Source organism: Apteryx mantelli, chromosome 10, assembly GCF_036417845.1.
Source record: "Apteryx mantelli isolate bAptMan1 chromosome 10, bAptMan1.hap1, whole genome shotgun sequence".
Lineage (NCBI taxonomy): Eukaryota > Metazoa > Chordata > Aves > Apterygiformes > Apterygidae > Apteryx > Apteryx mantelli.
In genome coordinates this window covers 42,547-70,505 of record NC_089987.1, presented here as the reverse complement: position 1 = coordinate 70,505, position 27,959 = coordinate 42,547, and the positions used below count along the sequence as shown (strand labels likewise).

The 27,959-nt window shown below is 42.3% G+C and overlaps 3 protein-coding genes across 5 annotated transcripts; 2 read left to right on the top strand and 1 right to left on the bottom strand.

Annotated features, from left to right (window-relative positions):
• Window positions 1–1,459: 1,459 nt before the first annotated feature.
• GABARAPL2 (GABA type A receptor associated protein like 2) lies at window positions 1,460–9,240 on the bottom strand. Its single transcript, XM_067302249.1, has 4 exons — window positions 9,039–9,240; window positions 8,689–8,744; window positions 4,101–4,273; window positions 1,460–2,048 (listed from the first exon to the last, which is right to left on the bottom strand). The coding sequence occupies exons 1-4, from the start codon at window positions 9,070–9,072 to the stop codon at window positions 1,958–1,960; spliced, it is 354 nt and encodes a 117-aa protein (XP_067158350.1). The 5' UTR covers window positions 9,073–9,240; the 3' UTR covers window positions 1,460–1,957.
• A 188-nt stretch (window positions 9,241–9,428) lies between these two features.
• Window positions 9,429–14,681, top strand: TMEM231 (transmembrane protein 231). 2 transcript variants are annotated; one of them, XM_067302248.1, is made up of 7 exons: window positions 9,429–9,743; window positions 9,823–9,992; window positions 10,942–11,070; window positions 12,457–12,600; window positions 12,873–12,954; window positions 13,088–13,198; window positions 14,093–14,681. In XM_067302248.1, the coding sequence occupies exons 1-7, from the start codon at window positions 9,602–9,604 to the stop codon at window positions 14,275–14,277; spliced, it is 963 nt and encodes a 320-aa protein (XP_067158349.1). In that variant the 5' UTR covers window positions 9,429–9,601; the 3' UTR covers window positions 14,278–14,681. The 2 variants fall into 2 exon arrangements, with proteins under 2 accessions (XP_067158349.1, XP_067158348.1); XM_067302247.1 differs by lacking the exon at window positions 13,088–13,198 and having other exon boundaries at window positions 9,494–9,743; window positions 14,197–14,681.
• Window positions 14,682–17,820: 3,139 nt separating this feature from the next.
• Window positions 17,821–27,664, top strand: LOC106498816 (carbohydrate sulfotransferase 5-like). Of its 2 annotated transcripts, XM_067302246.1 has the most exons (3): window positions 18,056–18,120; window positions 18,332–18,447; window positions 26,174–27,664. In XM_067302246.1, exon 3 carries the CDS (start codon window positions 26,201–26,203, stop codon window positions 27,380–27,382), a length of 1,182 nt encoding a protein of 393 aa, XP_067158347.1. In that variant the 5' UTR covers window positions 18,056–18,120; window positions 18,332–18,447; window positions 26,174–26,200; the 3' UTR covers window positions 27,383–27,664. The 2 variants fall into 2 exon arrangements, with proteins under 2 accessions (XP_067158346.1, XP_067158347.1); XM_067302245.1 differs by lacking the exon at window positions 18,332–18,447 and having other exon boundaries at window positions 17,821–18,120.
• The last annotated feature ends 295 nt before the right edge of the window (window positions 27,665–27,959 follow it).

The window sequence follows — 27,959 nt, the reverse complement described above, 5'->3', positions numbered from 1 at the left end:
AAGTTTCAGCTAAAGGAAACAACATTTGTCAGTAATGATATTAAAAATCACATCTGAAACCATTTTCTTTTCTTTCTTCTGAATCAGAAATTCTGTTCAGAGTAAGCATTCATACTAAATCCATGGAAAGGGGGATGGAAGCAATCCACAATGGAAATGGTGACAGAATGTTGACTAAAATACTGCTATACATTGCAGTGCTATTCAGAATCATGAAAAGCTTACTGAAATCAACAGCACGTTCTCAGATGCAGTAGGCATGTGCAGTGCACTTATTGCAACCAGCCTCAATAATAAAGTAGTATCAACGTTTCACAAGCTTCTGTCTTCTCAGTAAAAAGTATTGTGGACTTCTTCTGAAAGTGCCTGTGAGTAAGACCTGTAAAGCCAAATACAATTTTAGGTATAAGGTGACTTAATGGGAGTTTCAGTTAGTATGAATCTGATTTAAGTTCAGAAAGTAATAAATTTCCTCCCTGACTGGAAGCATTTAAAAAAAACAACTCTTCTGCACCATGGAGATTGAAAATGACTTTTTTTTTTTTTTTAAGGAATTTGAAGTATTAATAGTGACTCCTTGCTGGCTTACCATGTTCAAAGAGATGCTACTTTTCCAACTCTGTCTTGCCCTTCCCATAAGAGCATGAACTCCTGTGCTGTGTAATTAAATGCTTTTTTCCACTTCCAGCCTCCTAGTTCATAGTTCAGAGTCACAAGTTTGCGCTATATCATACAGCAAGCCCATTTGGAAAGAAGTTGAGCTTCATGAATAACCATGCTTCTGGGTTTTTGCAAAGCCTCTTTACTTTTGCTGTGTTGCACACATGCTTTGGCAATTATGCTCGTAAACTACAGGGAATGATCTTTCTTTTAAAGACAAAAGCTTGGCTTTATCTTTTTATTTGGCGTGCATCATTTATAATTCTAGTTGTTTCTCAACTATCTGAGTAAATCCGTTCTTTGGTTATGTAATGTCCTTACGCTGCTTACAGAGTTTTTACTTGGCAGAGACATGTATATTTTTATAACTACCTGTAACACAACTACTGTTTCCTTTTTCTGAAAGAGCTGCTCATGCAATTCTCTTAATCTGAACTCCTTACCAATTATTTCTTTCTGCCATAACTCATCTACAGATCATTTCTTCCAGTTCTCCAGCTCTCTGGTCCCCTATTTGTACTATTCCCTCTCCTAGGTACCTTTTTCCTTTTATGCTATTGTTCTTGTCATCTAGGTCCTGCTTTCCAAAGCCCATGGTGTTACTCCTCCACTGAAAGCCCAAGGGCTGCTCTTTTGATGAGACCTAGTAGCTCCGAAGCTATCAGTCTTGGTATGTAGAAACAGGTCCTTGTTTCTTTCTTGTATAGGCATCAGCATGGTAAACGTTAACATCTGTATAGTATCTAGTAAATATGATATACAACTTTCTGACCAAAATGAAAGTAAAGAAAGGACAGCATTGCCTGTTTGTGGGAGGAATTTTTATTGTACTTGTTTGTTAATTGAGGAAGAGGAAAATATTAGCTCAATTCAACATGATCAGCATCTTTCTACTACTCGGAATAATCTAGGAAAGCCAGCGTTCCCATTACTAATTTAACGTTTTCATTTTTGCTAAACTAACACTTCAAAACCAGAATAAATGCATATTCCTCCTTTTCATCATTTAGTAGCCCCAACCACTTTGCTTTATTATTTAATCAGTGTCGTTAAACGTATTCCCCCAAAGGAGTGAAGCTCTGGGGATTCACAGCCATGAGAAAAAAATGCACAACAACAACAAAAAAATTTTTGATAATTTACCAGTCTAATAAAACAAGACCTATTAGTATATTAGGAAATAAACCCAGTTACAAATGCATGTATATAGAAGGAACATCTGTGGATGTCATAACAGAAAATGATCAGCTATTTACAAGATACACAGCAGGATGGTGTGGTAGCCAAGACGCAGGATTCAGAAACCAAATGTGTTCTCTCCACTGTAGGCAACATACAAGAATCCATCCTCATCCTTCTCCTTCTCATAAAGCTGTCCCATAGTTAAGCTTGAAGAGAAGAAAAAATAAGAAACAGCTTGCTTAGATCATGACTGCTGCAAATGGTAACAGTTAGAACCTGACATAGACAAGGATTAATAAGAGCTAAAACTTAGAAATCTGTGTGTAAATTGAAATACGTAAATGAGAATATATGAAAAGCAGCTACTCCTGACTTCACAAAATGTTTCTGAGATTTCTGCAGAGTGCCTAGATTTTTACTGTTATATTTGTACTTTTACACACGTTTCCTCATTTTACTGGAAATTAGCTAATTAATATATTTCAGGTGCTGACTGATACATCACTACTGCCATAACTAATACCAAGATCATGAGCCTGACAGCACCTTCTCTGAATCCTTCTGTCTGCTCTAGACAGAACTGTCCGAATCTAGTCCGAATTCAGCTGGTCTCAAGTCTGCCAAACTATTATGCTTTTTAGACTGATTCTTCAAAGTCCATGTTGTTCTGGGGAGTAAAAGCTTTGTTGTTTGTCTTGTTAAAAAGTGGTGAGTTAAAACAGTGCTAACGCCAAAGCATGTGGCCAAAAAATTGCAAGTTAGCCAGAAACTAGTGTTTTTTTCAGTGGTTAGGGTTTTGAACGTTTTGTCAAAGACAAACATTTTCAAACAGAATAGATGGCCATTCATGATCTGCAGCCATATAGTTGCAGTCTTTAAGGGGATGTCTGATTCTGGGAGGGGGGCACCCTGTCTCCCAAGCAGTTACTTGGTAAATACAAATGCTCCAACCATCTACCTACAGATGAAGTAGGCAGCTGACATCAGTCAGTGGCACAAATAATGAATCCTCCTCAGCTCACTTTTTTTCCTGACTTTCCAAAAGTGTTTGAGAAAAGGCTAGTGAACTGAAAGATACAGACTGAAAGTGAGTGATCAGGAAGATGAGCATAGCTTTTTACCCAAGAGAGGAGCTGAGGAGAGTTGCAGGCAGTACATGAAATAGAAAGGAATTGGTGAGTAGTAGACAGAACCTCTGAATGAAGAGAGAGGGATGGCAAGAGTTAGCGGGTGATCTATGCAATATACTCCGACTACAACAGGAGCAGAGCCATTGACCTCTCCATTATATTCCTGTTTTTCTATTAGCTGAAGTTACCATTTTCACATTAATATTGAAGGTTCAAGGCCATATTTCTCTAGCATGTGAGAACTCATCATTAACGTGTCAGATAAGACAATGTGCCCTTTCTTTTTTTCCTGCTTGCCACTAGCAGTTCTACAGTACTATTAGAAAGACCACACTTAGGTATTTCTAATACTCTTAATGCAAACAAAGCGGAAAAAAGACAATCTTCACAAGTCCCTATTGTGTATCACAAAATGAACAAAAATATTCCTAGCAGGGTCCTGCAGGTTACCTGAAGGGCCTGATACTGTTACACAGGAAAGGGTTAATAAGGATAATACTGTATCTAAGCTGTGTAACATCATTATGTACTGTTTTTCAAATATTATTAAAGCAGCTTTTGCATAGTAAGCTGTTGTAGTAGCTGCTTCTGCTATACATTTTCCTGTATGTAGCAAGCAACCAGCGAAAGTTATTCCTATATAAAAGCAACGTGAAAATGTCTTTCTATGCTCATTTTGTATAGAAAAGATAAATAATTAAAAAAAAAAAAGCCTACAAAATAATTTCTTTATGAGGTGACACAGATTAGGTGTTCTTCAGAATAATTTATCATGTTTGCTTTTGAGCATTTAACTGTGCAACTTTTTCATTACACTGAGAATGTTTATTTGCTGGCATTGATGATGTAAAAGATGTACTATTACTCAACCTAACATATCATAGCTACAGAGCTCACCCTCTTGCCCTGCAAGTAAATCATAATATATTTTGCAATCAGCTTTCCTTTCAGCTTAGCTTGAGAACTAAGGTGTTTATCAAGCTCTTGAGAAAAACTACCAGAGTGAGATTAAGATGTAACCGAACACTTTCTAAAATCACCAAGTAAGCCTGAGAGGGGGGTTACTGTCCCTCAGATATGCACAGGCTTGGTGAAATGGTTCTGAATACCAAGTGAACAGCCTCTCACCTGGATTGTGGGACAGTCTTGTCTACAAAGAGGAATATTGCTTTCTCAGATGGCAGTTGAATCCTCTTCCTGATGATCCACATGAACTGGGCCACAGTGATGTCAGATGGAACTAAATACTTCCTCTTGTCAATATCAACAATCTGAGATCCTGAGACCTTCTCCACTATGACCTATAAAGCACAGGCGTGAAGGTGAGGCTTTTCAGGACTGGTATAAACAGCCAATTTTGGTAAATCACTTACTGGTACAGGCTTACAACATTGAGGGGAGGGGAGAGACAAAAAGGTGTCCAGACCAGAATTAAACAAGAGTTAAGACTTCCTCAGCACTGTACAACCTGACTTTACAGTTGCACTAAAACCTATATTCATATGTACAGTCACTCAAAACTTCCTGTGCCTGAGGTTGATGGTCATGGGATATAAAGATGCGATATGCTTAAAATAAACCTGTGACAGACAGTGTACACATCTTTAACTTTTTGTACACTCATGATTTAAAATTATTGCATTTATTCATGCCAGGACAGTAATATCCTGTTGTGTTTAAATATGGCTATTTTCTAAAACAGAACTGCTAACTTTCAGAATACTCTAAAGTCTCCACATGCAGTATCTTAAAATAGTGTATTCTGCAGCAAATGCTGAGGTTAAGCTTTTGAAAAAAAGAGAGGAATCAGCATCCACTGAAAGGTTCAGAAGCACAGGCATCTTTAAAACTTCAGGTTTAGGAGTGGCTTGTCTGCACTACTTCCCTTAAACAGATTGCTGAATGAAGGGAGTCCAGGGCTTCTGGCTTCTCACTAACTCCTGTTGATAGTAACAAACTGAGGAGTCCATTTAACCATATTCTTTCCTTGCCCCATTCAGCTCTAGTGGAGTCATGGAAAATTCAGCAAGACTGCAGCACTGATAACTGAGCAATGGCAGGTGAGCTGAGGAAATGCATTCTTTGTACAGATGCTGCTTATTGTCTTTGTCACTATCTCAACATAGAAAACCATGAAAGTCATTGCTTGAAATCTTTCATTACACAGAGTTCTAGCCTGCAATTAGCATGCCTTATCCTCTTTCAAAATGTCATATGACTAAATAAAATCCCACAATACCAAGAAAAACAGTCTTAATATAAACACTATCTCTACCCTTCAAACTTAACTCTTCTTTGAACAATGTCCCAGGACGCCCCTAACAGATGACTGAAGGAACTGCCTTCAGATGGAGTATAGCAGGAAAAAAAAAAAAAAAAAAAAGATAAATTTCATCAACACTAAAGCAAAAATCAGTACTTAGGTAGACCAGAGGGTGTACCACCAGCTTATGATCTGCCACTTCACCTACTGTGCACAAGCCAGAGATACAAAAAGGACTTTTGGGTGCCTTCATCTGTAGCATTCAAGTATTTACTAATTTTATTTATTTATTTATTTATTTAAGTCTTTTGCATTCATCCTTGCAGCATAGTGTACCATCACACAAAGTATACCAGTATATGAGAAACTGTCGTGCCACACATACATATCCTAGATAACTCAGTCCAGTACTGAAGAAGCCACGATATATCTGAATATAGACAAAACTCTGATAGAGTTGTAGTGTGAATTGTGGTAGCATAATGCAAGGTTCTAGTTTGCCATAAACTGCATGGTCGTTTGTTCACAGTGCTGCCCTTGATTTGACCCATTCTGCCTGGGTTTGTATAATTCATCCTGCAAACAGCCAGTCAACATGCATTTCTGCCAGGCTCTATAATGCAATATGGCAGAGAAATGGAGCATGGCTGCAGTGCGCTCTGGAATACCACCTGGCCCGCCACTGATGTCAGTTGAACGCTCTAGCTCATTAACAGAAACGTGCTGTGATGTGATCCTGTCCACGTGCCTCTGCCAGAACAAATTTATGCCACCAGACAATCCAATGATGTATGTATCTGGTATTATCAATGACATGATTACAGACTCAGTTGTTTGGATGAAGTTACGTGATGACAGTGAAGACATACTAATAAGGTGTAGGTTTTAGCTGTACATGAATGAGAGTCAGATGGGACTCCTACTTAACCCCTTGGCCCTAGAAGGCCATAAGAAAAAAAAAACAAAAAATAAAAAACACCACCCATCCTTATGCTACCAGACTACAGGAACTTGGCTCTCCTTTGCCTACACCAGCAGAGTTTGGGAAAAGAAAACACGCAGGGACCCAAGCAGAGATGCTTAGTGAAGATGATGCTTACAGCATCATGAGGCTTTTGTCTGCCATTTTGGATAAAAGGAAAAAGACTGCCTGTGTCACTATTTTAGGATGTCTGCAGACTCAGTTTTGCAATAACACATTGATTCTGTTTTCAGTGAAGACCAGAAATTTTTTTTAACGTGAATAATGCTGAATATTTGTAACTGCACTCTAAGGCATGTGATTTGTTCTTTCATGTTAGAGCTGTCATGCTGTGATTCACTGGATGCTATTCTCCGCTTTGTGTTATGCTGCACTGACATTAGAGTATCTTACTTTATACGTTACAATGACTAAAGGAAGGAAATATGGCAAGAAGGCCGCAAACAAAACCACACAAAAAAAGCAACAGGTATGGGAGGAAGGAGAATTAAATATTGCTTGTAGAAAGGACCTGATGCTCATCACCCCACGCAGGCTAGGCCTTGAAGGAAAAATGATGCATGTGTGGGGAAGTAAGGCTGACAAGAGGTTCCAGTGGCTCCATTGCTTAGCTCTGCATTCCTCATTGCTGCAGCATATAGGTAATGCTCAAGTAAATTTACAAAATATGCTATCTTATGATCTGGAGAGGGTTCTCCTTATCTTTTCTTCAGCTTCCAGCAGCTCTGCCTACAGAAATAGAGAAAGAGAGCATACTAGCTGGCTCTTGTAATTTAATATGGGGGAATTTAGTGAAGAACACCAAGAGCATCCTGAAAGGAGTATTCAAGCCTTAAAAACTGATAATAATAATAATAATAATAATAATCCACCAGGCATTTTAGCTTCATGATGCAGAAACTGTCATAATTGGAAGTCTCAAGGCTGTTGGTGAACTGCTTCTAGGAAAACTTATAGAGACCTTTAACCCTTGGGCCACTTGATCCCCAGGCAAATTTAAAACAGCAGTGCTTAGGGGGCATGAATTTCTTCCAGCTCCCATTTTATTCATCTAAAGGGTCCAGGCCAGAACAAAAGCAGGCTGTTCATAGGCTATTTCAATGCATCTCAAGATGTTTGAGCTACAGAAACATCTCAAAAGCCAGGTAGCCAGATACAGCTGAGAACTGTTAAGAACTAAAGTCCCTTTGACCTATGTCACCCTGAATGGAGACTATAATCTGGAAAGCAGAAAAGAGGCATTAAGTCTGAAAACACTTTTGATTATTCAGTGTCAAAATATATTTGATACCAACTGTTTTGTAAAAGATAGGCGGCTCAATTTGAAACATCAAGCAGAAAATGTGTATCTGCCCAGACAGAGCATCACACTGCAATTGGGGATTTAATTCTTCTGTCCATTCACATGTTTTGTCCATTCCTGATATATTACCTGACTCACACTATCAGTTTCCATGTCTCTCTCTATTCTTTAAAGTTATGAAAAATATTCTGGAAATGGACAAATGGATACCTGTGAAGATGTATGGTTATTAGCAGGCTATAGTCTGTATGTGAGGAGGTAGTTAGCCAAGTAGAGAAAGGAAAGGATGGGATCAACTTGCCAGACTGCAATTGGAGAAGATGCTGCTGCTGCTGCTGTCACAGAGTTAGGTGCGACTCAACAGCAGAGAAAGGCAAGTGACAAGATAAGGTTAAAGGTTCTTCCCTGGACTGTTCTGTCTATTGGATTAGTTATTTACCAAGAGATCAGATAGGAGTGGCACTAACTGGCATGTGGTCAGATGGGATGTAGGAAATTTTACTCACAAGCAGGTAAGTTGAGAATGTGGATATGTTAAGAGTTGTTACACAAGGTTATGAAGTGTGGTCATTTCACCAACTGAAATATGATAAAAGGGGTTGTGGGGTGAAGAAGAGAAGTCATTCACTAATTAGAAGGTAGGTAGGTAGGTATGCAGTGCAGAAAAGAGGGTCACCACTTGCATGGCTCTTCAAGCAACACGGCTTGCATGAGGGGAGTTCACCAAGATAAGATTGTTTAAAGGCATGGAACACATGAAGGAAAATCATCTCCCTCATGTAGCCATGGCAAAGGATTGTAAAGGCACAAAGAGTTTATGATCTTGCTTGGGCTCAGACACAGAAGGGAGTCTTCAAGAAGCTCAAGGCACAGGATCCTTGCTGGGACATAGTTGCTGTCAGAAGAAACCGGGGCATTGCTAAACTATAAATACACCTGGAAAGAGTTCAGAAAGTCAGGTACTCTTGTTTACTTGCCAATACCCATTGGGGCAGGGGGGGAATGCTGGATTACTTAGGTATGTTTGGGGACTCTTTAAACAGCTAAGGACACAGGAGGGAGGATAAATTTACTCAGTGGGATCTGGTCAAAGAAGAGAGAGCAGGATGGAAACAGCTTATCCACTCCTGTGTCTAAGTCCAGGGACAAGGCAGGCATGGTTACTCACCGGGACACGGTCAGGGTATTTGGCTCGGATTTTTGCCGACTCGACGCATCTGTGCTCTGTGAACAAAACTGGTAATTAGTCATTGCATGGTAACAGTAGGGCCCGCGTCCTAGGCAGAGTGGGCAGCGCCTGCCGGCATGGGAGCCAGAGGGGGACTGGGCCGTCTTGCCCCTAGAGAGGTCCCCGGCTGCTCGGAGGCCGTCCCAGGGCACCGCGCCGCCTTTCGCAGGGGCCGCCCGGGGCCGCCCGCCCGGATCACGACGAGCGGGCTCGGGGAGCAGGCCGGGGCCTAGAGAGCCGTGCGGCGCAGGGCCGCCGGCTGGCAGCGGCTAGCCCGGGCCCGCCCTTACCCAGCGCGTGGTCCTCCTTGAACATCCACTTCATGGCGGGGCCGGGCGGGGAGCGGAGCCAGCGGCGGCGGGGCCCGTGTACGGGCGGGCGGGGGCTCGTACCGGGCGGCCGGGCCTGTCACAACAACAACAACAACAACAACAGCAGCGGCAGCAGCAGCCACGGCTCGGCAGGCGGGACTTCCGGCTCGCCGGTTCCCTAGCAACCACCCGAAAGACAGTGCTTCCGGCCCAGGGACGGAGCGGCGGGGCGGGGCCGCCGCATCCGGGCACGCGATCACGGGGGGGGCGGGGCAGGGCAGGGCTGCCCGTGGGCCCCGCCCAGGGCGGTCTCGTGACCCTCAAAGTGACGTCCTAGGCCCTGACGCAAGCGGTAGGTGCCTCCACTCCCTCCCCGCTCCGGTCGGGGCGCGTCCCCCGGCTCGCCGCCGTGTAGCTGTGCTGCCCACTGGCTGGCGCGCTCGTCCCGCCCAGGCGCTCTGTATTCCGTTAGGCGCGCCGTCCCGTCAGTCTGGCGCCGCGGCCGTTGCCACGGTGAGGGCGCCGGCTGGCGCGTGTCCGCCATGGCCGGCGTGGAGCTGTTCTCGCACCCCGCGTTCCGCACGCGCTACCGGGCTGGGCTCTGCTCCGCCGCGGCGCTGGCGCTGCTGCTCATCGGGGCGCTCACCTACGTGCCGCCGCTGCTGGTGGCCTACCGGAGCCACGGTGAGCGCTGCTCGGCCCTGCTCTCGGCGCGGCGGAGCGCGGCGCGGCGCTGAGGCCTTCGCGCTGTCTCTGCCCGCAGGTTTCTGGCTGAAGCAGAGCGCGTACCTGGAGCAGCCCACCGTGCGGTTCCGCTACGAGGTGCTCTTCGTAGCCACCACCGGGCCCGGGCCGGGCAGCTTCTTGGCGTGGAGCACCTTCCCGGCGTTCAACCGGCTCCAGGAGGAGCGGCTGCGCGTCCCGCTCCTGTCGGTAGGCCTGGCCGGGGCGGGCCCGGGAGCGGTGGCGGGCTGGGGGGAGCGCCGGCGCCGCCCGAGCGCCCGCGACCCCCCGTGCGCTGCCGCCAGGAGGCGGCTGCTCCTCCGAGCAGAGCTTCGTGCCTCACGGCGCAATTGACTTGGGCAGGTGATTTTTAATCAGTGCAGTTCTGCCTCCTCTTTGCCCTCGTGCTCTGGTGGCTGGCATGAACACATCAGTTGATTTTGCCTGAATGTGTGTGTTTTAATACCTATATGGCATATCATGCTCTGAAGGTTGCAAGTTTAGCTATTATTGTCTTTCAAAACCAGAGGCTATGTGGCTAAATTCTGCCTTACAACTCTTCATCCTTCTGGGATTCAACACGGGCAGCTTATTTGTCTGTGATACCTCTGTTATGCGTGCAGAAGGCTGAAGTTCTGGGCATTCTGTTGCTGAGTGGCACAGAAGCACAGCAAGCCTTGACCAGGAATCGCGCAAAGGAACAGCCACACAGATGCCGTCAAAAGGCAGCTTGTAATGGCGCTGTATTGTGCGACCTAAAGGCAAGGGACAGAATCACGACCATCAGTCACACGTTGTTAGCGGATGTGGCAGAAGATCCAGCACTAAGGCGTACTTTGTGGCATGCAAAGGAGATGGTCAGAATGGCACAGGGCCAAAGAGTCTTTGAAGAATCTGACAAGCTTTCCCTCTCTGGAGAGCATGTCAAACCTTGTATAACAAACTTAGTAATGCAGACCTCTTGCTTGTCTCTAGTGCCTTGTCTTTAAAGTCAAGCAGCTTTTTGTTGTTTTCCTAACTATGCAGCTTATTTGCTTTAAGGTTCTCTAGTATGTGCCTGTCGCAGTTGTGGAAATCTGAGTATTGCATTTTTAAACACAGTTTTGTTTTTCTTTTTAAAGGCAAGAGCTTCTGTTAAAACTCCTATTGCCTCTTTTAGACTAGAGAAGAAGACAAAAATCAAGATGGTAAAATGGATCAGTTATATTTTAAATTGGAGCTTCCGCTACAATCTACGGAACATGTAGTTGGTGTTCAGCTGATTCTGGTCTTTTCCTACCAGCTTCATGTGAGTATTTTTTGTTTTATTTGTTGTGACACTTGAGCCCGTGTAATATTCCAGTAGAGGTTGTGCAAAGGATAAAAGGACTCTTGCACATTTGAAATTGGTATCCAAAAGATTTAGTTTACTAACAAATACTTAAGTTTCTTCTATATTGTCCAATAATAAAGCAGTTTAGGTCATTCCTAGTTGAGTTCTGTTTTATGTTTTGATATGCTCCATTAGATTTTTGTTTTTTAAGCTGTGTGCTCTCCTGGGCTGTAGTGCAGCATAGATGTGCAGATAGACAGAGATGTACAACAGTGTCTGGGATGGTGTCAGAACATATCCAAGAATACTGCGGCAGGCAGAAGGGTGTGCGTTTTTTGTATACCTCTGTATACTTGACATAAACAGCCAATTTTCTGAAGTGGAGGGACAAGCTACCACAGCAGTTTAAAACTCTAAGTTTTCTTCATTTAACAATTCTGAAACTAATGGTAATCATCTACCAGGATCTTCTGTACCTCATAGATGTGAGGGGGAAGAAGGTGTTGTAGGGAGGCTGGAAGATATAGTCCTTGTCCAGCAGAGAGGCTGCAGGATGCAATGGCAGCAGAAGAATTGTATCTCTTTCGAGTGGCAATCAGACTGTTGAAAACTTGGTTCCATTAATACCTAAAGCAGTGGGTGAAACACTAGTGCGCAGAAACCCCATGGATGCATCTGAAAGGAACAACAGAGACAAGGGGAAGTTTTGCTAGAGAGTTCAGGTTTAGTTTAGCCAAGGTGCTTTAGCTGATTGCAGATGGACGAGCTTAGCAAGCATAGCTGTGTAGTGTAAAAAAAATATATTCTTAAACCTCTGAGGCTCAGAGAGAAAGCCTGACAGTCCTAACTTTATGGATGGAAGTTTTTGGTCAGTGATTAATATCATATGGAAAGTTCCGGTGTTCACAATGCCTTTGTTTTACAATAAATATTAAAACTTTCCTTCAGATTGAGGGGTCAGTGAGGGCTGAGGAACTTCCTCATTTGGCCCTTATTGCAGGGCAGGAATCCTTAGCTGGCTTTGACTGCTGAGAGTTTAAGTGTGTCTGTCCAGTAAATGTGTTTAATCATCTTGTTGCTTTTCACATGTTACGGCAAGTCCAATCTTTTTGTCATTAGCCACAAATTGTTGAACTTCAGTGAATGACCTGTGGAATCTTGTTTATAAAGTTGGTTAACTAACAACTAACCTCACCTGTTTTTAAAAAATTATATATTTGATGCTCCTCTCTCTAGAATAATGTGATGATCTGAAACTTGGGAATCTATAAAATCAAATCCATGCAGAAAATCTATAGATACAAAGGGACAGAAAAGTTTCAGTTTTTCCTCAATTCTCTTCTCTCATGTTCACTGTTTCAGAGAATGTCAACATTTGTGATGCAGAGCATGGCTTTCCTTCAGTTTTTTTCTCCTCTACCAGGGTCTCACCTCTATGTGAATGGAGACCTGAAACTGAACCAGAGGCAATTACTTAACCATTGTGGACTGGATACCAGATACAATGTGAGAAAACTTTTTATCTTCCCTTTCTAATTCCCCCTCTTTATTTTTGTAGCGCCATAGATGCTACACCCTAATTACTTAGACCCAGAGCACAGAGCAGATCCTAGAACTTCTGAACTGGTGTTTCCTTAGAAGAGATTCTTCTGTTGAGATGTTCAGTCTGATGTTTACATGTATGTCTTTAAAGGCATGATTACTTTGAGTAACAAGCTCAGTAGAATTGCTTTCTTGACGAGCGGACAAATAATGCAGGTATCTCCCTGTGGTAACAGGTGTCTGTGATCAATGGCACAAGTCCTTTTGCAAGTGACTATGATCTAACAAACATCATTGCAGCATATCAAGATAGAAACGGTAAGCCCGAATGTATAGCTGCTAATTGCAGGACAGCAGTAGTCAGCATATTAGCAGCTGTTTTGTGAGGATTTGAGTTCTGTATTAAGACTGAAAAGCCCCTTAACCTGGAAGTTTTCTTTATTCATTTTAGTAACAACAGTCTTGTCAGATCCCAACCCTGTTTGGATGACTGGAAGAGCAGCAGATACACCATTTATCATTAATGCCACTATTCATTACCCAATGGAAGTTATTTTATATCCTTTGTAAACCGTGACATAACTGGATAGCATTATGCAGTCCTTAAAATATAGGCCAAATGAACAACACTATCCTCTCTTCTAAACTTATTACTGAACTCTTCCTTTATTAGCTAAGCACACACTACAGTTTCAGAGTTGTCTGAGTACCTGTTTGTCCCTCTATGTTGCACACACTTGCATGTCTATCCCTCTGTGTGCACCCTCCAGATGGTTCTGCTTGAACAACCACTTATTGCCTTTCTCTAGCGGGAGCTTGTGTTGCTTTTCAGCTTTGCTAAACTGGCCTTTAAGTCAATTCATTAGTAATTCAGAGTAAATATCCTCAAAAAGTCTTGCTTTGGTTGAGCACCTGCAGTCCCAATCTGTCATGGATGCCACTGACAAAGCATGACATTATGTTTTCTGACCTAAAATAAGTCATTCAAAATCTGTATGTGAGGTAAGTTCACTAGATATTACTCCCTGCAGTGGCCCTGGCAGATGTTACATGCGCAGAAAGAGCTGAAATTCTTACTCCAACATAATTCTTTGTTCGTTACATTCTTTACTCAGTTTTTCAAACAAGAACAAGCCTGTGTTTAGAAGAACTGTATAGAGCATGTCTCTCGTCAGGTTTGCTTACCTGTCTACTTTCTGGTGAGCCAGGGACAAAATAGACACTTTCCACGGAATTGGTTCAGGTGTCTTCTTGGACAGATATTTTGCCGCAGCTTCTGTTGCGTATTGCAATAAAAGGCTTTTTGAGGTTTCCATGCCTCAAAGTCTTTTCAGTTGTCACGCGAACTGATGTTTAACCAATTTGTGCTGTTTTGCCTCAGAGCTCGTTTGTTTAGCTACTGTGTGGTAGTATCAGAAGCTTCTCAATTAATGCTCCTTGACTTTCTTTAAATATCAGCCAGGATTTTGGGAAATGATTAAATTTGCCTGGATCCAGTATGTCAGCATCCTACTTATCTTTCTTTGGGTGTTTGGTAGGATTAAAATATTTGTGTTCCAGAATCAGGTGTTGACTACAACTCCGATATCACCAGTTCTGCCAGTGTCTCCAGTATTGACCTACAAACTGCACCAGTCCTGAGGAAATGCTTGAAAAAACTTTAAAGAAATGCAGTACAAAAATACATATCTGCTTTTATTCTCTATATGCTTCTTACTACTTAAGAACTTTGTAAGTATGTTCTGCATATGTTTGGTTCTTGCTTTGACAGTAATTTTCCCCCCCCCCCTTTTTTTTTCCTTATATGTATTCATTCATATGGGAACACTGCTTTGGGATTGACATTTTTAATATTTTGGATGGTTAAAGAACAAATGGTTGCATTTTGTAATAGGATTGTTTCAAAAACTTGCAGAAATCGATCAGACTTGCTTTTGAATGATCTTAGTCTAGCTAAACCACGAAGACTGAAAATGATATGGTACAGTAGCAATATAAAGCATTTTTGCTGTCTTGTAAATAAATTAACTGCTGAGTTTAAAGTATAGAGTTCTGTTGTTGTTGTTTGTATGTGCATTCATTTGCACTGTGAAAGGAAAGAAGCCAGTGAGAAGGTGTGTGTGGGGGGGCAATTTAAGGATGAGATGGGTTTAGAGCTACACTTCTCTACCTAGTGGCTGTACATGCTTACCAATTTAGTTATTAAATTGGATGATGGATAAGGTCAAGGTTGATGTGAGAAACTGGGTTGTGGATGATGATATCTGGAAGACCTGTGCACTCATTTGTTATTGGTATTGTTATTGTAGCACTAGACCGTAATTGCAGATCCAGAATAATCGGAGAAGCTTAGTGTTTGATTAAAGAAAGCTAACAAAAAACTGCCAGTGAAACTTCAGCATTTCAAAGCAAATGAAAAATTACTTTTAGAACTTACATGGCTTACAGTTCAGATTGAACAGATCACTAGGTGATTATAACTGATTTAATTTTGAGCAATGAAAGACCATGTCCCTCATTCCTGAGGAAAACTGATTAGTTAATCTTATTTTCTCTTTTTGGGCTTATCCTTTACACCACACAAACTTAAAAGGAAAAGCAACAACATTTATGTAAGTTTTTTCAGTTTTGTATATAAGAGTTAATCCTAGCAAAGAGTATTAGAGAGGAAGTCTAAAGCGATTCTAGATGACAGTTAACAAAAATGTTGAATGCCTCTGGTTTTCTTGAACTCTTAAGACATGGTTCAGCTATTAAATGTGGAAGAACAACTTGAACAGTAGAACTCCATCTTCTGGACATGGTCCTATGGAATTGAACGTACTAGCAGTTTGAAGACCTGCCTGCTTTCCCCCCCCTCCCCCCTTCTCAAAACAGGCAGCTTTCTTTGAACTTCTATTGCAACTTATTTCAAACTTTGCAGTCTTGCAGCTTGCATTTCTTCCAGTCATTATGTGCTGGATGGATTCTAACATATTCTTCAATGTAAATGAAATGTTAATGTGGGGAGTGATGTGTTGGCTATTCAACACCCTTCTGTGCTTGTGAAACTTATGTACTTGCATGTGAGTTGTGAATTATTTTAAGGAGCATTCACTGCATATAGTTTCTTGGTGTGAAGCCTCCAGTTTGCTTTTTGCTTTTTGCTTTTTGAAGTCTGTCCCCGACAGCTTAGAGCTATTGATAATAGACTTTGTATCGGACTGCACAGTGTCTAAGTAACTGTCTACTGCTTTTTAGTGTTTCTAGGCACTACTTAGGGTAAATGAAGGAGCCTGTGAGCTTGGTTCTGCAGTACTTAAGCTGATGTACACTAGGTCTGCTATAGTCCCAGCTCTCTTCTCCCTTGCAGTGCCGTTAGTGCTCGTGTGACTACATGAGTTAATTCAAGGAGCTCGCTCATTATGATGAAGATTAACTCTACCAAATATAGTCACTTTGTTTTCAGAGAGGTAAGTTCTCTGAATTAACTTGGTAGGTGTCTGCACAAACTTTAGGCTGGGTATAAGCGAGGGATGGAAGTCTCGGGGGTTGCCATAGAACCCCGTCTTAGGGGTTTGAGCTGTTGTACTCCTACAGTGATAGGATTCGTAACAGCCCAACAACTTGAGCAGAAACCTGCTGGAGCTAGCAGCTGGAAGGTGAGAGAGGCTAATGCCAGAAAACAATTACAATAGTAACAGGGGACTCCATTATCCCTCTCTTGTTGTTTCCTTCCATACTGAGTTATGATAAATGAGACTTCTCTGAGAAACAGTTCACTGAATGCACATGAGATAAGAAATGGTGGAACAGATCTGGTTCAGGAAATGGAGAGGAAAATATTCTTAAATTCTATTTTCTTTTAGGAAGAAAGCTGGAAGAGATCCTCTACAGTAATTCAAAAGAGAACTATGTAAATTAAAAAAAGCAACCAAAAACAGTTAAATGCTGGCAGGTGGCATGCAACTGTTTATGACCTAAAGCAATCTCTCCGTTCCATCTTTTGAAAGAAGAGCAGTTCACTACTGGGACTAATAAGTGAGTGTGGTATAAAAGGAGCAGTAAAGGAAGATGTGACAATAGGAAGGAAAAAAACTGGAGTACCTTTGCTGTGGTAACTTCCTGGATCACTTTTATACTGAACATCATTCTTGGCAGGTCTGCCTCCAACTGATGTGTCAGTTAAGCAGTATTTAAATCAGAAAAATTTATAGGCTATGAAAATCTCAAGGATTTATGAATGGGTAAAAGATATGAAGCAATAGGAAGGGTTGGTTTTCACAATAGAAAGAGGCAACTGGAATGTCTGGATTGGATCTGTAACTGTACTAATCAAAATGATCTGAAAAAGGTGGGGTGAATAATGAGGTGATAGTCTTCAGACAGAAGACTATGAAAGTGACTGCACATGCTTGGAGAGGCATTTCACTTAAGTAGCTAGGTAATAAAAATGGTAGAAGAAATTTAATGGCTGGAGCAGGAAGTTGAAGAAAAATGTACACAGCTGTGAATCTACTACAGCTAGCATTAAAGTACCTTTAAGAAGCAGGAGTTAGTCTTGGAAGGCTCTTTGTGAGACTCTTAAGTTCCTTTGGCTTGCTAAATAACAGCGAAGGGAAAGATCAATAAAAATGCAATTGCAGTTCGCCACTGTTACTAGTAGACATGCTCTGTGCTGGTATCCCAGAGAGTAAACTAACTGCTGTTGATAGAGGAAGGACGCAGAGGAACGTCAAGAGTAATAAGACTTCTGGAACTGTTTCCATAAGAGAAAAAGTAAGTAGTGGCTTAAAAGTCAAAAGGTGCTGTTCCATCCTGTGCCTAAATAAAACTGGGAGCAAAAATGTTTGGAAGGCTAAGAGTCTGCCTCAGAAATTGTTCAAGTGCTGATATCAAAACTTGTGGGGGCTGCTACCTTAAAAAAAAAGAGAGACAAACACTTCATACTGCATCCATTTCTTAACTAGCCAAACAACGTGTTTGTGGCCCTGTGGCCCTTTTGTAGTCCTCACCAGCTTGTGCTCGGCCTCGTGGGCGGCCGGGACGGTGCAGCTCCTCCTCTCCTTGCCCGGGGCAGTGCCGCGGGCGGCGGGGGCATCGAGCGGGGCGGCCGGGCCGGGGCCGCCTGAGCGGGGGCGGGCGCTCGCGAAGCGCCGCGGTGAAGGGACGGGACGGGCAGGGGGAGACGAGCGGGCTGGGACGGCGCCCCGGCCGCTGCGGCGGGCCGGCTCCCGGGACTGCCCCGGCGTCTCGCCCGAGGCGCCGCCGGGCTCGCAGGGGCTGTGCGGGCTGCTGGCGGGCACCGCCGGTTCGCCGCGGGGCGGGCGGCCCCTGCCAGGCGGCTCCTCTGCCCAGGGATGCTCCGGGGGCGCGGGGCGGATCGGCTCCTTCCTCGGCTCCTCCCGCTGCCCCGGCGCCTCAGCCACGTCTGAAAGCGGCTCATTGTCTGCGCGGCAGCTCGGAGCCGCGGCAGCGCCGGGAGCGCGGCGGCGCAGCGGGAAGGTACGGCCGAGCCGAGCCGGGCCGGGGGGCGCCGGGCCGGGGGGGCGCCGGCCCCGCGTCTCGGTCGCGGTCCTGGGCGGCGGGCGGGCGGGCGGGCGGGCAGGTAGCGGCACCCTGTGCAAAGGCAGACAGACCTTTATTTCGTTATTTAGCAATGGCGTTTACTATAATTTGCACTACCCTTCAGGGCATGTTTTTAATCCGTTCGCAGACGCCCCTACTTGTGCCGGCAAATTAGCAGTACTGCCCGGCGCGGTGGGCCCAGGTTCCGACTGGCTCCGCTCCCGAGTCAGCCTTTCCTTGAGCTACAGTCAGTTGTTGTTAAAGGTAAATCTGTTGAAAAATTCGCCTCCCCCGCCCCCCTCCCCAGAATATGGCTGAATCGGGCTAAGGTGTTTTTGTTTGCTGGAATTAGACTGCAAAGTCAGGTACTGTAGAGAGAACATTTCCTGTAATTCCGGGAAATCCCTTCCCAGGGAGAATGGTCTCTACTGTGCCCATTATTTGCTTCTAGATGAACGTGACATATATGATAAAAGAATTTATCATCAATTCTGAGGTGTAACGTTTGCTTCACTGGGGGCACTGTACAGCACCCCTCAGCACGTACATGCTCAGACTGTCTGAATTTTAAGACACTATCATACCAGTGCAGGCAGTTTCTGAAAGAAGTGAATAACATTCAGTCGCTGTGTCTCTGTCATCCCATTTTTCACCCTCCTTAAAAACAGTCGAAATTCGCTATAGAAATTGCAACTGAGCATGCTTCATCTGTCGTACACTAGTATTTCTAGTAGCTGAAAACATTTTGTGATCCTTTCAGCTGCACTGCATGGAGGAATCGGTATTGTAGAGCCATGCCTTGATGCTGTCTTTTACAAGAGTTAAATTTGTCCAACTTGAACAATTCTGAACTGTTTGGGCTAAAAAAAATACAAAGAAAAAAAGCCATAAATCTTTTATGTATAACTTTTGTGATTATATCATGAACTCTACAGTACATTTCATTGTATTATAAAATAATTAAACTTGATGTGCAGGCACTTCACCTGGAAGTGACTCCTCTAATCTCACTTTCCACTAAACTATAAAAAGAAGGATGTTTTCTAAAGCTAAATCAACACTATCAGCTGAAATGATATAATGTAAGAATTCAAATTATCAGATTGTAGTACTGTTTACAGCACTTCCATTACTTCCATTGCCATTTCCTTGTTGGGTTAAAAATAATTAAGTGGGCAATTCTTTCAACTATGTAGCAGTGAACAACTATTAGAAATACCTTTAACTCTCTTTGAAGCATCAATAGTTGCAGCATGTACCTTCTAAAATAACCTTTATTTCCTACTGAAAAACATTCCCCATAGTGTGGGCAATACAGTAAGCTTTTGTCCTGTAAAGATGTGTAATTTCTAGTTGTGGACAAACACTGGAAAACAACATTTTGCCAGCCAGGTGATTTCTAGTAAGAATTATTGGTAATATTATTGTGCATTTTTCTTGGACCTACTGTGTCACTACTGCATTTTCACATAGAAGCCATTCCAGTGGTGTTTTTATTTTATTTTATTTTTTATAAGTTCCACTGGTGAGAAATCTTATGTCTGGTCTGTCATGAGCAAACTTCTCTGTAAGGTACAGCAGATCTTCTGACAATTCTTGCTCTCTTTATCAAGATATGTACAAACATTTTCCTATTAATTCTAGACAATACACGATGCCATCCACTTTTTTACAGCCAGTATTGAGATGCACCTTGGCCAGTTATAAGTACATAAATAATGCTTACATTCAACTCTAATGATTGCTCTGATAGCATTTAGTGTGTGACAAGCATATGGAAGAAAATCATTTCCAGCTATTGAAAGGCTGAGTATATAATATAGTACTAGGTATTCATTTTTCAGTAGAATAGACCTATCCTGAAAAAGTTTTGAATTTGTATTTTTGCATGTTGTGGAAGTTGAAGTAATTTCTACATAATCTATATGAGATTTGGGATTTGGGGCTTTAAGAGTGCTGCATAAATATAAAAAAACTGTTTTAAATGAAAGTATGCTGGAATTTTTCTCAGATGCAAAATGGCTAGGGAAAACTTTGTCAAAGACAGCTAAGATTCAGTTGCTCAGAAGTCCTTCTTGGGGGGGGGGGGGGGGAGCAGGTACTTGTAATTCTTCTCTGAGTTTTCAGCTCTTTGCTTCATTCCAGCCAGATTTTTCAGTCTTCGAGCAACAGACCCAAACCTGTTTGTTCTGAGGGAGCCTTTCATCTCTGTCTTTGTCCTGACCTCAAAGAGAGCCCATATTTCTTTCCAGCTCTAATGTGAGGCACTCTCTTTCTGCAGTCTTTTTAGTTTCCCGGGACAAATGAGCAGCATACTAGCAGGATCTCTTTCTCTCTTTCTCTCTCTCTCTCTCTCTCTCTTTTTTTTTTGGAGCTTTACAGTTAATTTTTGTTAATTGACTAGATCTCTTCAAGTTGAATTCTGTACTGAAAAGAAGATTACTCAACAATTATGCTGCTCAGTGCTGAACTGCAAAGATATGATTGCTTGACTCCATCATTCCTTGTCTTATGCAACAAATACATAAAAGTCCCTAAAATTAGAAGCTAAATGATCATCCTGTGCATAAGTTACTTCCCCTCTCCTCCATTTTTTTCTGCCATCCTGGGTCTGAAAATTGTTCTGTTTAGATAGAGAGTTTTCTGGGATTGGGACTGCTGCTCACCACGTATTGGTACAGTGCTTAGTACCTTACTGGTTAAAAGTATGTAACTTGCTGTACTGTGTCCAGTCTTTTGGGAAGCAGTAGCAAATATTAGTGTCCCTGCAACTCAGCTTTCCATCAGAGCAGGTTTAAGTGATGAAGAAAATCATCACTTTGTTATTCACTTTGTATAATTAGCTTTGTTTGCACAATATGTAAGACTAGTCATTCTGGGGCAGACCCAGGGTTTATCTAGTCCAGGATCTTGTTTCCAGTATTAGCCTTATGAAGACAAACCCAGTGACTAAGCTTGACTCAGGATTGCCACCTAAAACATACACGCAGAGGCTTTTAAAATTACATTCTGAACATTTGCATTAGGTTCAGAAGAAATCATTCTGCCCCAAGAATTCATTAAAATTAAAGACTTAAATATTCTGCTGTTTGCCAGAGCTCTCCCAAAGAAATGCTGTCACAAAAAAGTAGTAACATTGCTTGTTATTAAAATCATTTATATTTAGGAATATCATTTTGTATCAAGGATGTATTGTGATACCACCAAGTATGACAATACTTTAAAATTCTCAGTTGAGAGATGTGCAAGGTTTTGGAGTGCTTTGCGAGATGCCTGGAAATCCCTCTCGGTCTGTCTTTCTGCCTCTTCTAGCTTCCTCGCCGCTTCTCTGGCCTCGTGGGTCAGTGAGGAGCTGTTTGCTAGAGGCGTCGGTCACTGAGACGGCAGCTGAGGTGGCTGTAATGTTTGGACGTCCGGCTCCGCTGCTGCTTCTCCCTCTGCCCCGCAGATTTGCACACTGCATGCCTGCTGTAGTCCCTCGGGCTGGTGCAGCCGCTGGGAAGCGCTGCTGGCGAGCAAGGCAAGGAGAAACGCAACCAGGAGGCAGGAGCAGGCCCCTTCCCCCGCCCGAGGGGGGCTGATGGGCAGGGAGTGCAGTCGAGCTCTGGGCAGGGTGCAGAGCGCGGGCAGAACGAGAGGCCAAGCGATGCAGAGCAAGTCGCAGACTACTGTTTCGTCTGGTAACTTTAATAAAGTTTTGGCATATTACCTTTCTGTGCTAAAAGAGAGAGTTTGCCTAACAGCACCCTCTGGTGAGTCCTGCGATGAAATAAACTGAGGATCAGAAGGAGCAGCCTGCATCACAAGGTGCTGTCCTTCATGACTGAGGCAATAACATCATGTAATCTAGTCAGTAAATTCATAAAAAATATATATTTAACATCTTTATGCTCAGGTGATTCTTCAGGGTATTCAGGAGCTCTCTGCTTCAGCTAACATTTGTTAAAAATCATGAAAGAGCTTGGTAAGTTATAATGTTACACACTAAAGGGGTGTAGGCTTAACCCAGTTTGCAAGCACCTTAACTAAAGAATGCAATTGCTAAGGTTTAAAGAATATTTACATGAAAATAAAATTACACTTACCCAAGAAAAGAGACCTGTGGAAATAAAAGGCACTGCTTATAGAGAAAATCCAGTGAACTGGATGTGTACTTGGCCTCATGCACTGAAATACTCCAGGATAATACTCTTATAGCTGGTGCATTTTTTTTGTAATTTTTATAACTCTTATTTTTTTGTGTGATGCCTGCACGTGTGCACATTCCTTTAAAACAACCTAAGTTTCCCAAAAGGCTGAAAGATGAAGCTTGCATACTAAAAATGTAATCTAGTCAGTGCTTTATTTCTATATCATGCTTTTTCTTGCAGTTTATATTGCACCAAAGAGCTTCTTAGCTACAATTATTTTACATACTATTTGTAGTGCTTATGTTGGGCAGACTGGTTCAGACACAAAGTATGGGTTAATACTGCTGGTAGCTAGTTCTTCTTTGGCACAGTATTATCTGCAACAGTACTTAGGTGAGCAGGGAGAAGTCCAAAACAGTCAACGCAGATGTGAAATTGAAAAAAAAAGAAAAAGTCTCTTGATTTGACATCTACATGTTTATAGGTTTCTGCTGCATTCTCCATGCCCCCCCCCCCCCCAAATAAGGCATAAAGAACAGGTAGTGTTTGCATTTCAGCAGAGTGATCTTGATTACAGTGAAGCAGCAGTTCCGTGTAGCTAAAGTAGAAACATAGTAATTCTTTAAAAAGCATTACTGGATCCTTAAAAAAGATCCACAGCATACTTGGTCTACATCTACTCCGGCCCAAAATTGGCAGAATATGCAGGTGTTGCCCAGACACCGTTGCCAGAGCAGAAAGGGAAGACTGGACTACTTTTCCCATGCTTGTCTGCCTGCATATATTAGTAGCTATTTGAGTGAACGTATTGAACTCTGTGTCTTTTAAAAAGGTATGCTCTTTTTGTAGCTTTGAATGTACTTATGAAGCTGGCCCAGAAAAATGAGATTGTTTATGAGCACTCTGTTGTACTTGTTATTTTGTAGTTATCTCCTCAGACAGAAATATGGAAATACGGCTATGTACTTTTTCCCACATTTTGCTGTTGGAAAAAAATAGCATCTGGAAGGGAAAACAATACAGATGACTAACCAGGATCATTCAGTATTTTGACATGACAAGAGAATTTTAGCAGCTTGATGAAAAAGATGTGTTTTTTTTTTTTTTGGGGGGGGGGCTTATTTTACAGAAGTTGTGTTGGCTCATCCATTTAGCTGTGTTAATTTGTACTCTGTAAGCTTGGCAGTTAGTTGCATACTTCTGTAATATGAGTAGTGACCCAGCAGGCTAAAGGGACCTGTCATAGGGGAAGCTTAACATAACTCCACCTGAAAGGTCAATGTAAATGAATTGCATGACATGATTGTGCAGTAGGTGGTCAAAAGGTCTAATGCTGATAACTTAAAGACCTATGTGTGCAGCTCAGGCTGTATTCTGTTGGCAGCCACGGTCAGGGGCTCCTCCTCTCTCTTTCCCATCTCTGCATTTTTTTCCCCTTCTTTGTACCAGCTCCGGCACTGGTCTATGCTGTGCTGAATTGTCTCGAGGCTAAAAAGGTAGCTTAATAAAAAGAAGTGAGTAATTTTCTTCCGGGCTGACAGACTGAAACCGCTTAGCAGAGTATCTGATAAGCATAAGACTATGCAAAGGAGGGGGTGGGATGGGTGGCATGGAAGCTGCACAGACTTAGCCCTGAGAGATGCTTTTGCAGTCATGTGTCATGGATATTTGCGCAGAGCTGATGAGAATGTGGAACCACTGGGGAAAAGGGCCTTGCCTCAATGGGCAGCACAACCACAAAAACTTGGCAATGACCATAGCCTTACAGATAATGAATGCTATGGTTAAGCTACAGAAATGGAGCACTATAAGGTGAAGTAGAGCGCATAATAAAACTTAGTAAAAAGCCATTTTTTTAGATGAGTAAGTATAAACTAGAGTGGATAAAAAGAGTATAGCATACAAACAACAGATGGTACTTCAGGAGAAAAAAGCCCTTCTCATTTGCTTGATTCTCCCTACTCTATGACACTGAAGTTTAGTGGCTTATATTGACTCCTTTTTGCTACTCAGTTCATATTTCTGTTTTTCTTGGCTTAGAAACAAAAGGTTAGTAACAAAATTGTATCATGTTCATTTAAGATACTGAGAATATGTTTCTCTATGTCTTGATGTGTTATTTAGGTAGCAGAAAGAGCTGAAACTGCCCATTTCTACCATCTCTTTTATTTGAGCACTGCTTTCAGCTTCCGGTACTTGTGAATAGTGTTTTTCACGTTCATAAGGCTAGTGCTAAGAACTTAATGCATTTATTGTGTCAAATGGGTTTGTATCCATATCCACTAGTCTGCATGGTTTACTTTCAATGGAACCCAGAGTGTGTTAATGTTATGGAAAATCAGGCTCGCCGGCCTCCACAACAGGGTCAGACCCTAGGTTCCTGCTGAGGCAGAAGTTCGAAGTCAGACTGAAGAGAAATAAAATTTAATGATACACATGCGGTAATTACAGCTCGAGCTGGGTGCCTCCGAAGAGGGACCCCGAACAAAGAAATCCCTGGGCACTTATACCCTTACAATCTAAATTCCCCACCCCTTAAGCGATAGTTTGGACCAATAGTAATAGTTAGGTCTGGGTTCTTCCCCTTCTTCATTGGGCCCCTTCATTGTCTCTAGGCAGGCTGCTTCTTATCTTCAAGGCTGGCTACTCCTGCTGTCCGTGTAACTTCTTTATCTCTCCAGCTTGAACTGGCTCTGGGGCCCCCTTTTACTTATCTAAGTAAAAGTTCACAGCCTGAGGCCTAAGGCTTCAGCAAATTTAGCTGCTAATGCTAAGCAAGTTATGCTAAGCAATTAATTCTAGACAGCTTCAGTCCAATATTCTCTAACAGTTAATATATTTACCTTTCATTGTAACAAGAAAACTGTCTAAATGCAGTTAGATGGCAAATGCTTATACATAAAACTCTCGAGCTGATCTTCATACATAGGAAATCTTATTTCCATTGTACCGTGTCTATTAACTTACAGACTGCCTACAAGTGCAATTTGCAAAAGTCAGAGCACCTACCTAAGAGGTAGGTGCCCAAAACTGCTAGTAAAATGTTGTGAGGTGTGCATGTGGCTTGAACTTTGGCTTCAAAGTACGACACAACTCCTGTTGGGATTGGCATGCCTAAAATTCTCCATGCAGGCTAATTCTAGCTTACAAGCAGGTAATTCCTTATATGCAGACTCAGAGCAATCAGTCGTGGTGTATATGTGCTCCGGCCCAAAGACACACTCCAGCAGCTTGTTAAGTAGAACATCTCTGTACAGATGCTGCTTCAGGTTGCAAGTTTTCACCCACCTTTTGCAATATTGAAAATGGCAGGTTGTGCACAGCCAGCAGTTAGTGTAGTGCCCTACTGTCACTGCAGGGAACAGTTCTCACATGTGATGAGAGGATGATTTTTATTTCAGTAGCCACAGTTAATAATGTTCCTGTCCATTTCTTTTATGGGATAGACACCCTTGTATTTTTAGGTTGAAACTGAAATCCAGTGGAAAGATTCAGGAAAAAATTCTCCTTGGCAGCATCCCCCAGAATTGAAGTTGAGGCTATTGGGCATTTTTTAGATTTTTTTTTTTTCAACAGCTGAGCAGCATCAACTCAAGACTACCTTCAGCATCAAACATTTGCTCCAAGCTTATTTCCACTGTGATCTTGCTGCCATGAATCTCATTCTTTCTGTTTCCAACACCTCTCATCTGCAGCTGTTCTCTTTCCAGTGCTACTAATTAAGGAACCAAGTAATACCAAATAAATACATAAATATTTAAACAGAGAGCTTACTAATGCATGAATTTATATTGTGTAGGTTTTACCATTGTTATGCCATAGCAACAACTATTCACCAACAATTTCCTTTTCTTTTTCAGCTTTTTTATTGCTTTTCCTCAGTGACAATGGCAAGGATTCGGATTACTAGTGCAATCGTTGTACTTTTTGTTATGGTTCAGACTGGATTCTTACTCTTCATGTATGCCCGGTACAGTAGCTTCATGCCTCAATCTGAGGAAAAACCATCTCAAGTCCACATCCTCATTCTGTCCTCCTGGCGGTCAGGATCTTCTTTTGTCGGTCAACTTTTCAGCCAGCACCCCAGCGTCTTCTATCTGATGGAGCCTGCCTGGCATGTGTGGGTTACGATGTACCAGAACAGTGCCAAAGTCTTGCACATGGCAGTGCGGGACTTAGTCAGGTCCGTCTTTCTGTGTGACATGTCTGTGTTTGATGCCTACATGCCTTGGAAAAGAAACTTATCCGATCTCTTTCAGTGGGCAGTGAGTCGGGCTCTATGTTCAGCTCCTGCTTGTGACTCTTTTCAACGTACTGACATAACGAGTGAAATGGCGTGCAAGACTCTTTGTGGCCGGTACCCGTTCAGCAAAGTGGAGGAAGCCTGTAAAACCTACAGCCACATTGTCATCAAGGAGGTCCGATTCTTTGACTTGAAGGTTCTCTATCCACTTCTTACTGATCCCTCTCTGAACCTCAAAATCATTCACTTGGTCCGTGACCCCAGGGCAGTTGTCAAGTCACGGGAACAATCAGTCAAAGCATTAGCCCGTGACAATGGGATTGTTTTGAGTACCAATGGCACTAAAGTTGAAGACAGCAAATACAAAGTAATGCAAGAAATTTGTAGAAGTCATGTTCAGATTTATGAAACAGCTACTCTAAAACCCCCTGGTTTCCTTAAAGATCGCTATCTAATGATCCGTTTTGAAGATCTGGTAAGAGATCCTTTATCAGAAATCTCAGAAATGTATAAATTTGCAGACCTTAGTTTGACCCCCACACTCAAAAGCTGGATCTATAATATCACACATGGACAGGGACCAGGAAAAAAAAAAGAAGCCTTCAAAATCACATCCCGAGATGCAGTTAATGTTTCCCAGGCCTGGAGGAATGTTCTTTCCTTCCAGAAAATTAAGAAAGTACAGGAGGTTTGCAAAGGTGCTATAAACATGCTTGGTTATCAGCTAGTGGATTCAGAAAAAGAACAAAGAGATCTGTCACTGGATTTAGTGCTGCCGAGGCAACAAAACCAATTCAGTTGGTCATCATTTAATCCAAAGAACTAAGACATTACTCCAAGAGATTTGGGGCGGGGGGTGGGGGGAGTATTTATAGTGCAGTGTATTGGAAATCTTTGTGGGCTGAATTTAACTATCTTCCTGTCTCCTGTTTTTCCAAACTACGTTTTTTTTATCCTGAGTTTCTTACACTGCAAAACAAAACAAAACAAAATGAAATGCAGCAAGAGACTTGTCAGATTACAGATTCACAGCCCAGCTGTGCTGCTCTCAGCATTGTTTTAAGAATATAATTTAAATACTTTCTATTAAAAGATTAATTATCAGAGATGTCTTTTTTTTTCTGTTCATTGATAATAGTTCAATTCTGTTTTCAATGCTTTAAATATTTAAGAATCGCAGTTCCTAATTTGTATTAGGGGGACAAAGTAGAAACTTGTTTCCGCCACTTCCAGAATCATGTGACTTTTTTTGTTTTAAAGCTGTTTTGCAGTTGTGTATTTTTTTAGACCTCTCTTGATGTTTTTAATTTCAACATAAAAGTTCTCCAAGAGCTGGAATAACTGCAGTGGTCAAATTGTAAAAGGCTTAAACAGTAACTTCATTTATTGGTAGATTTCTTAGT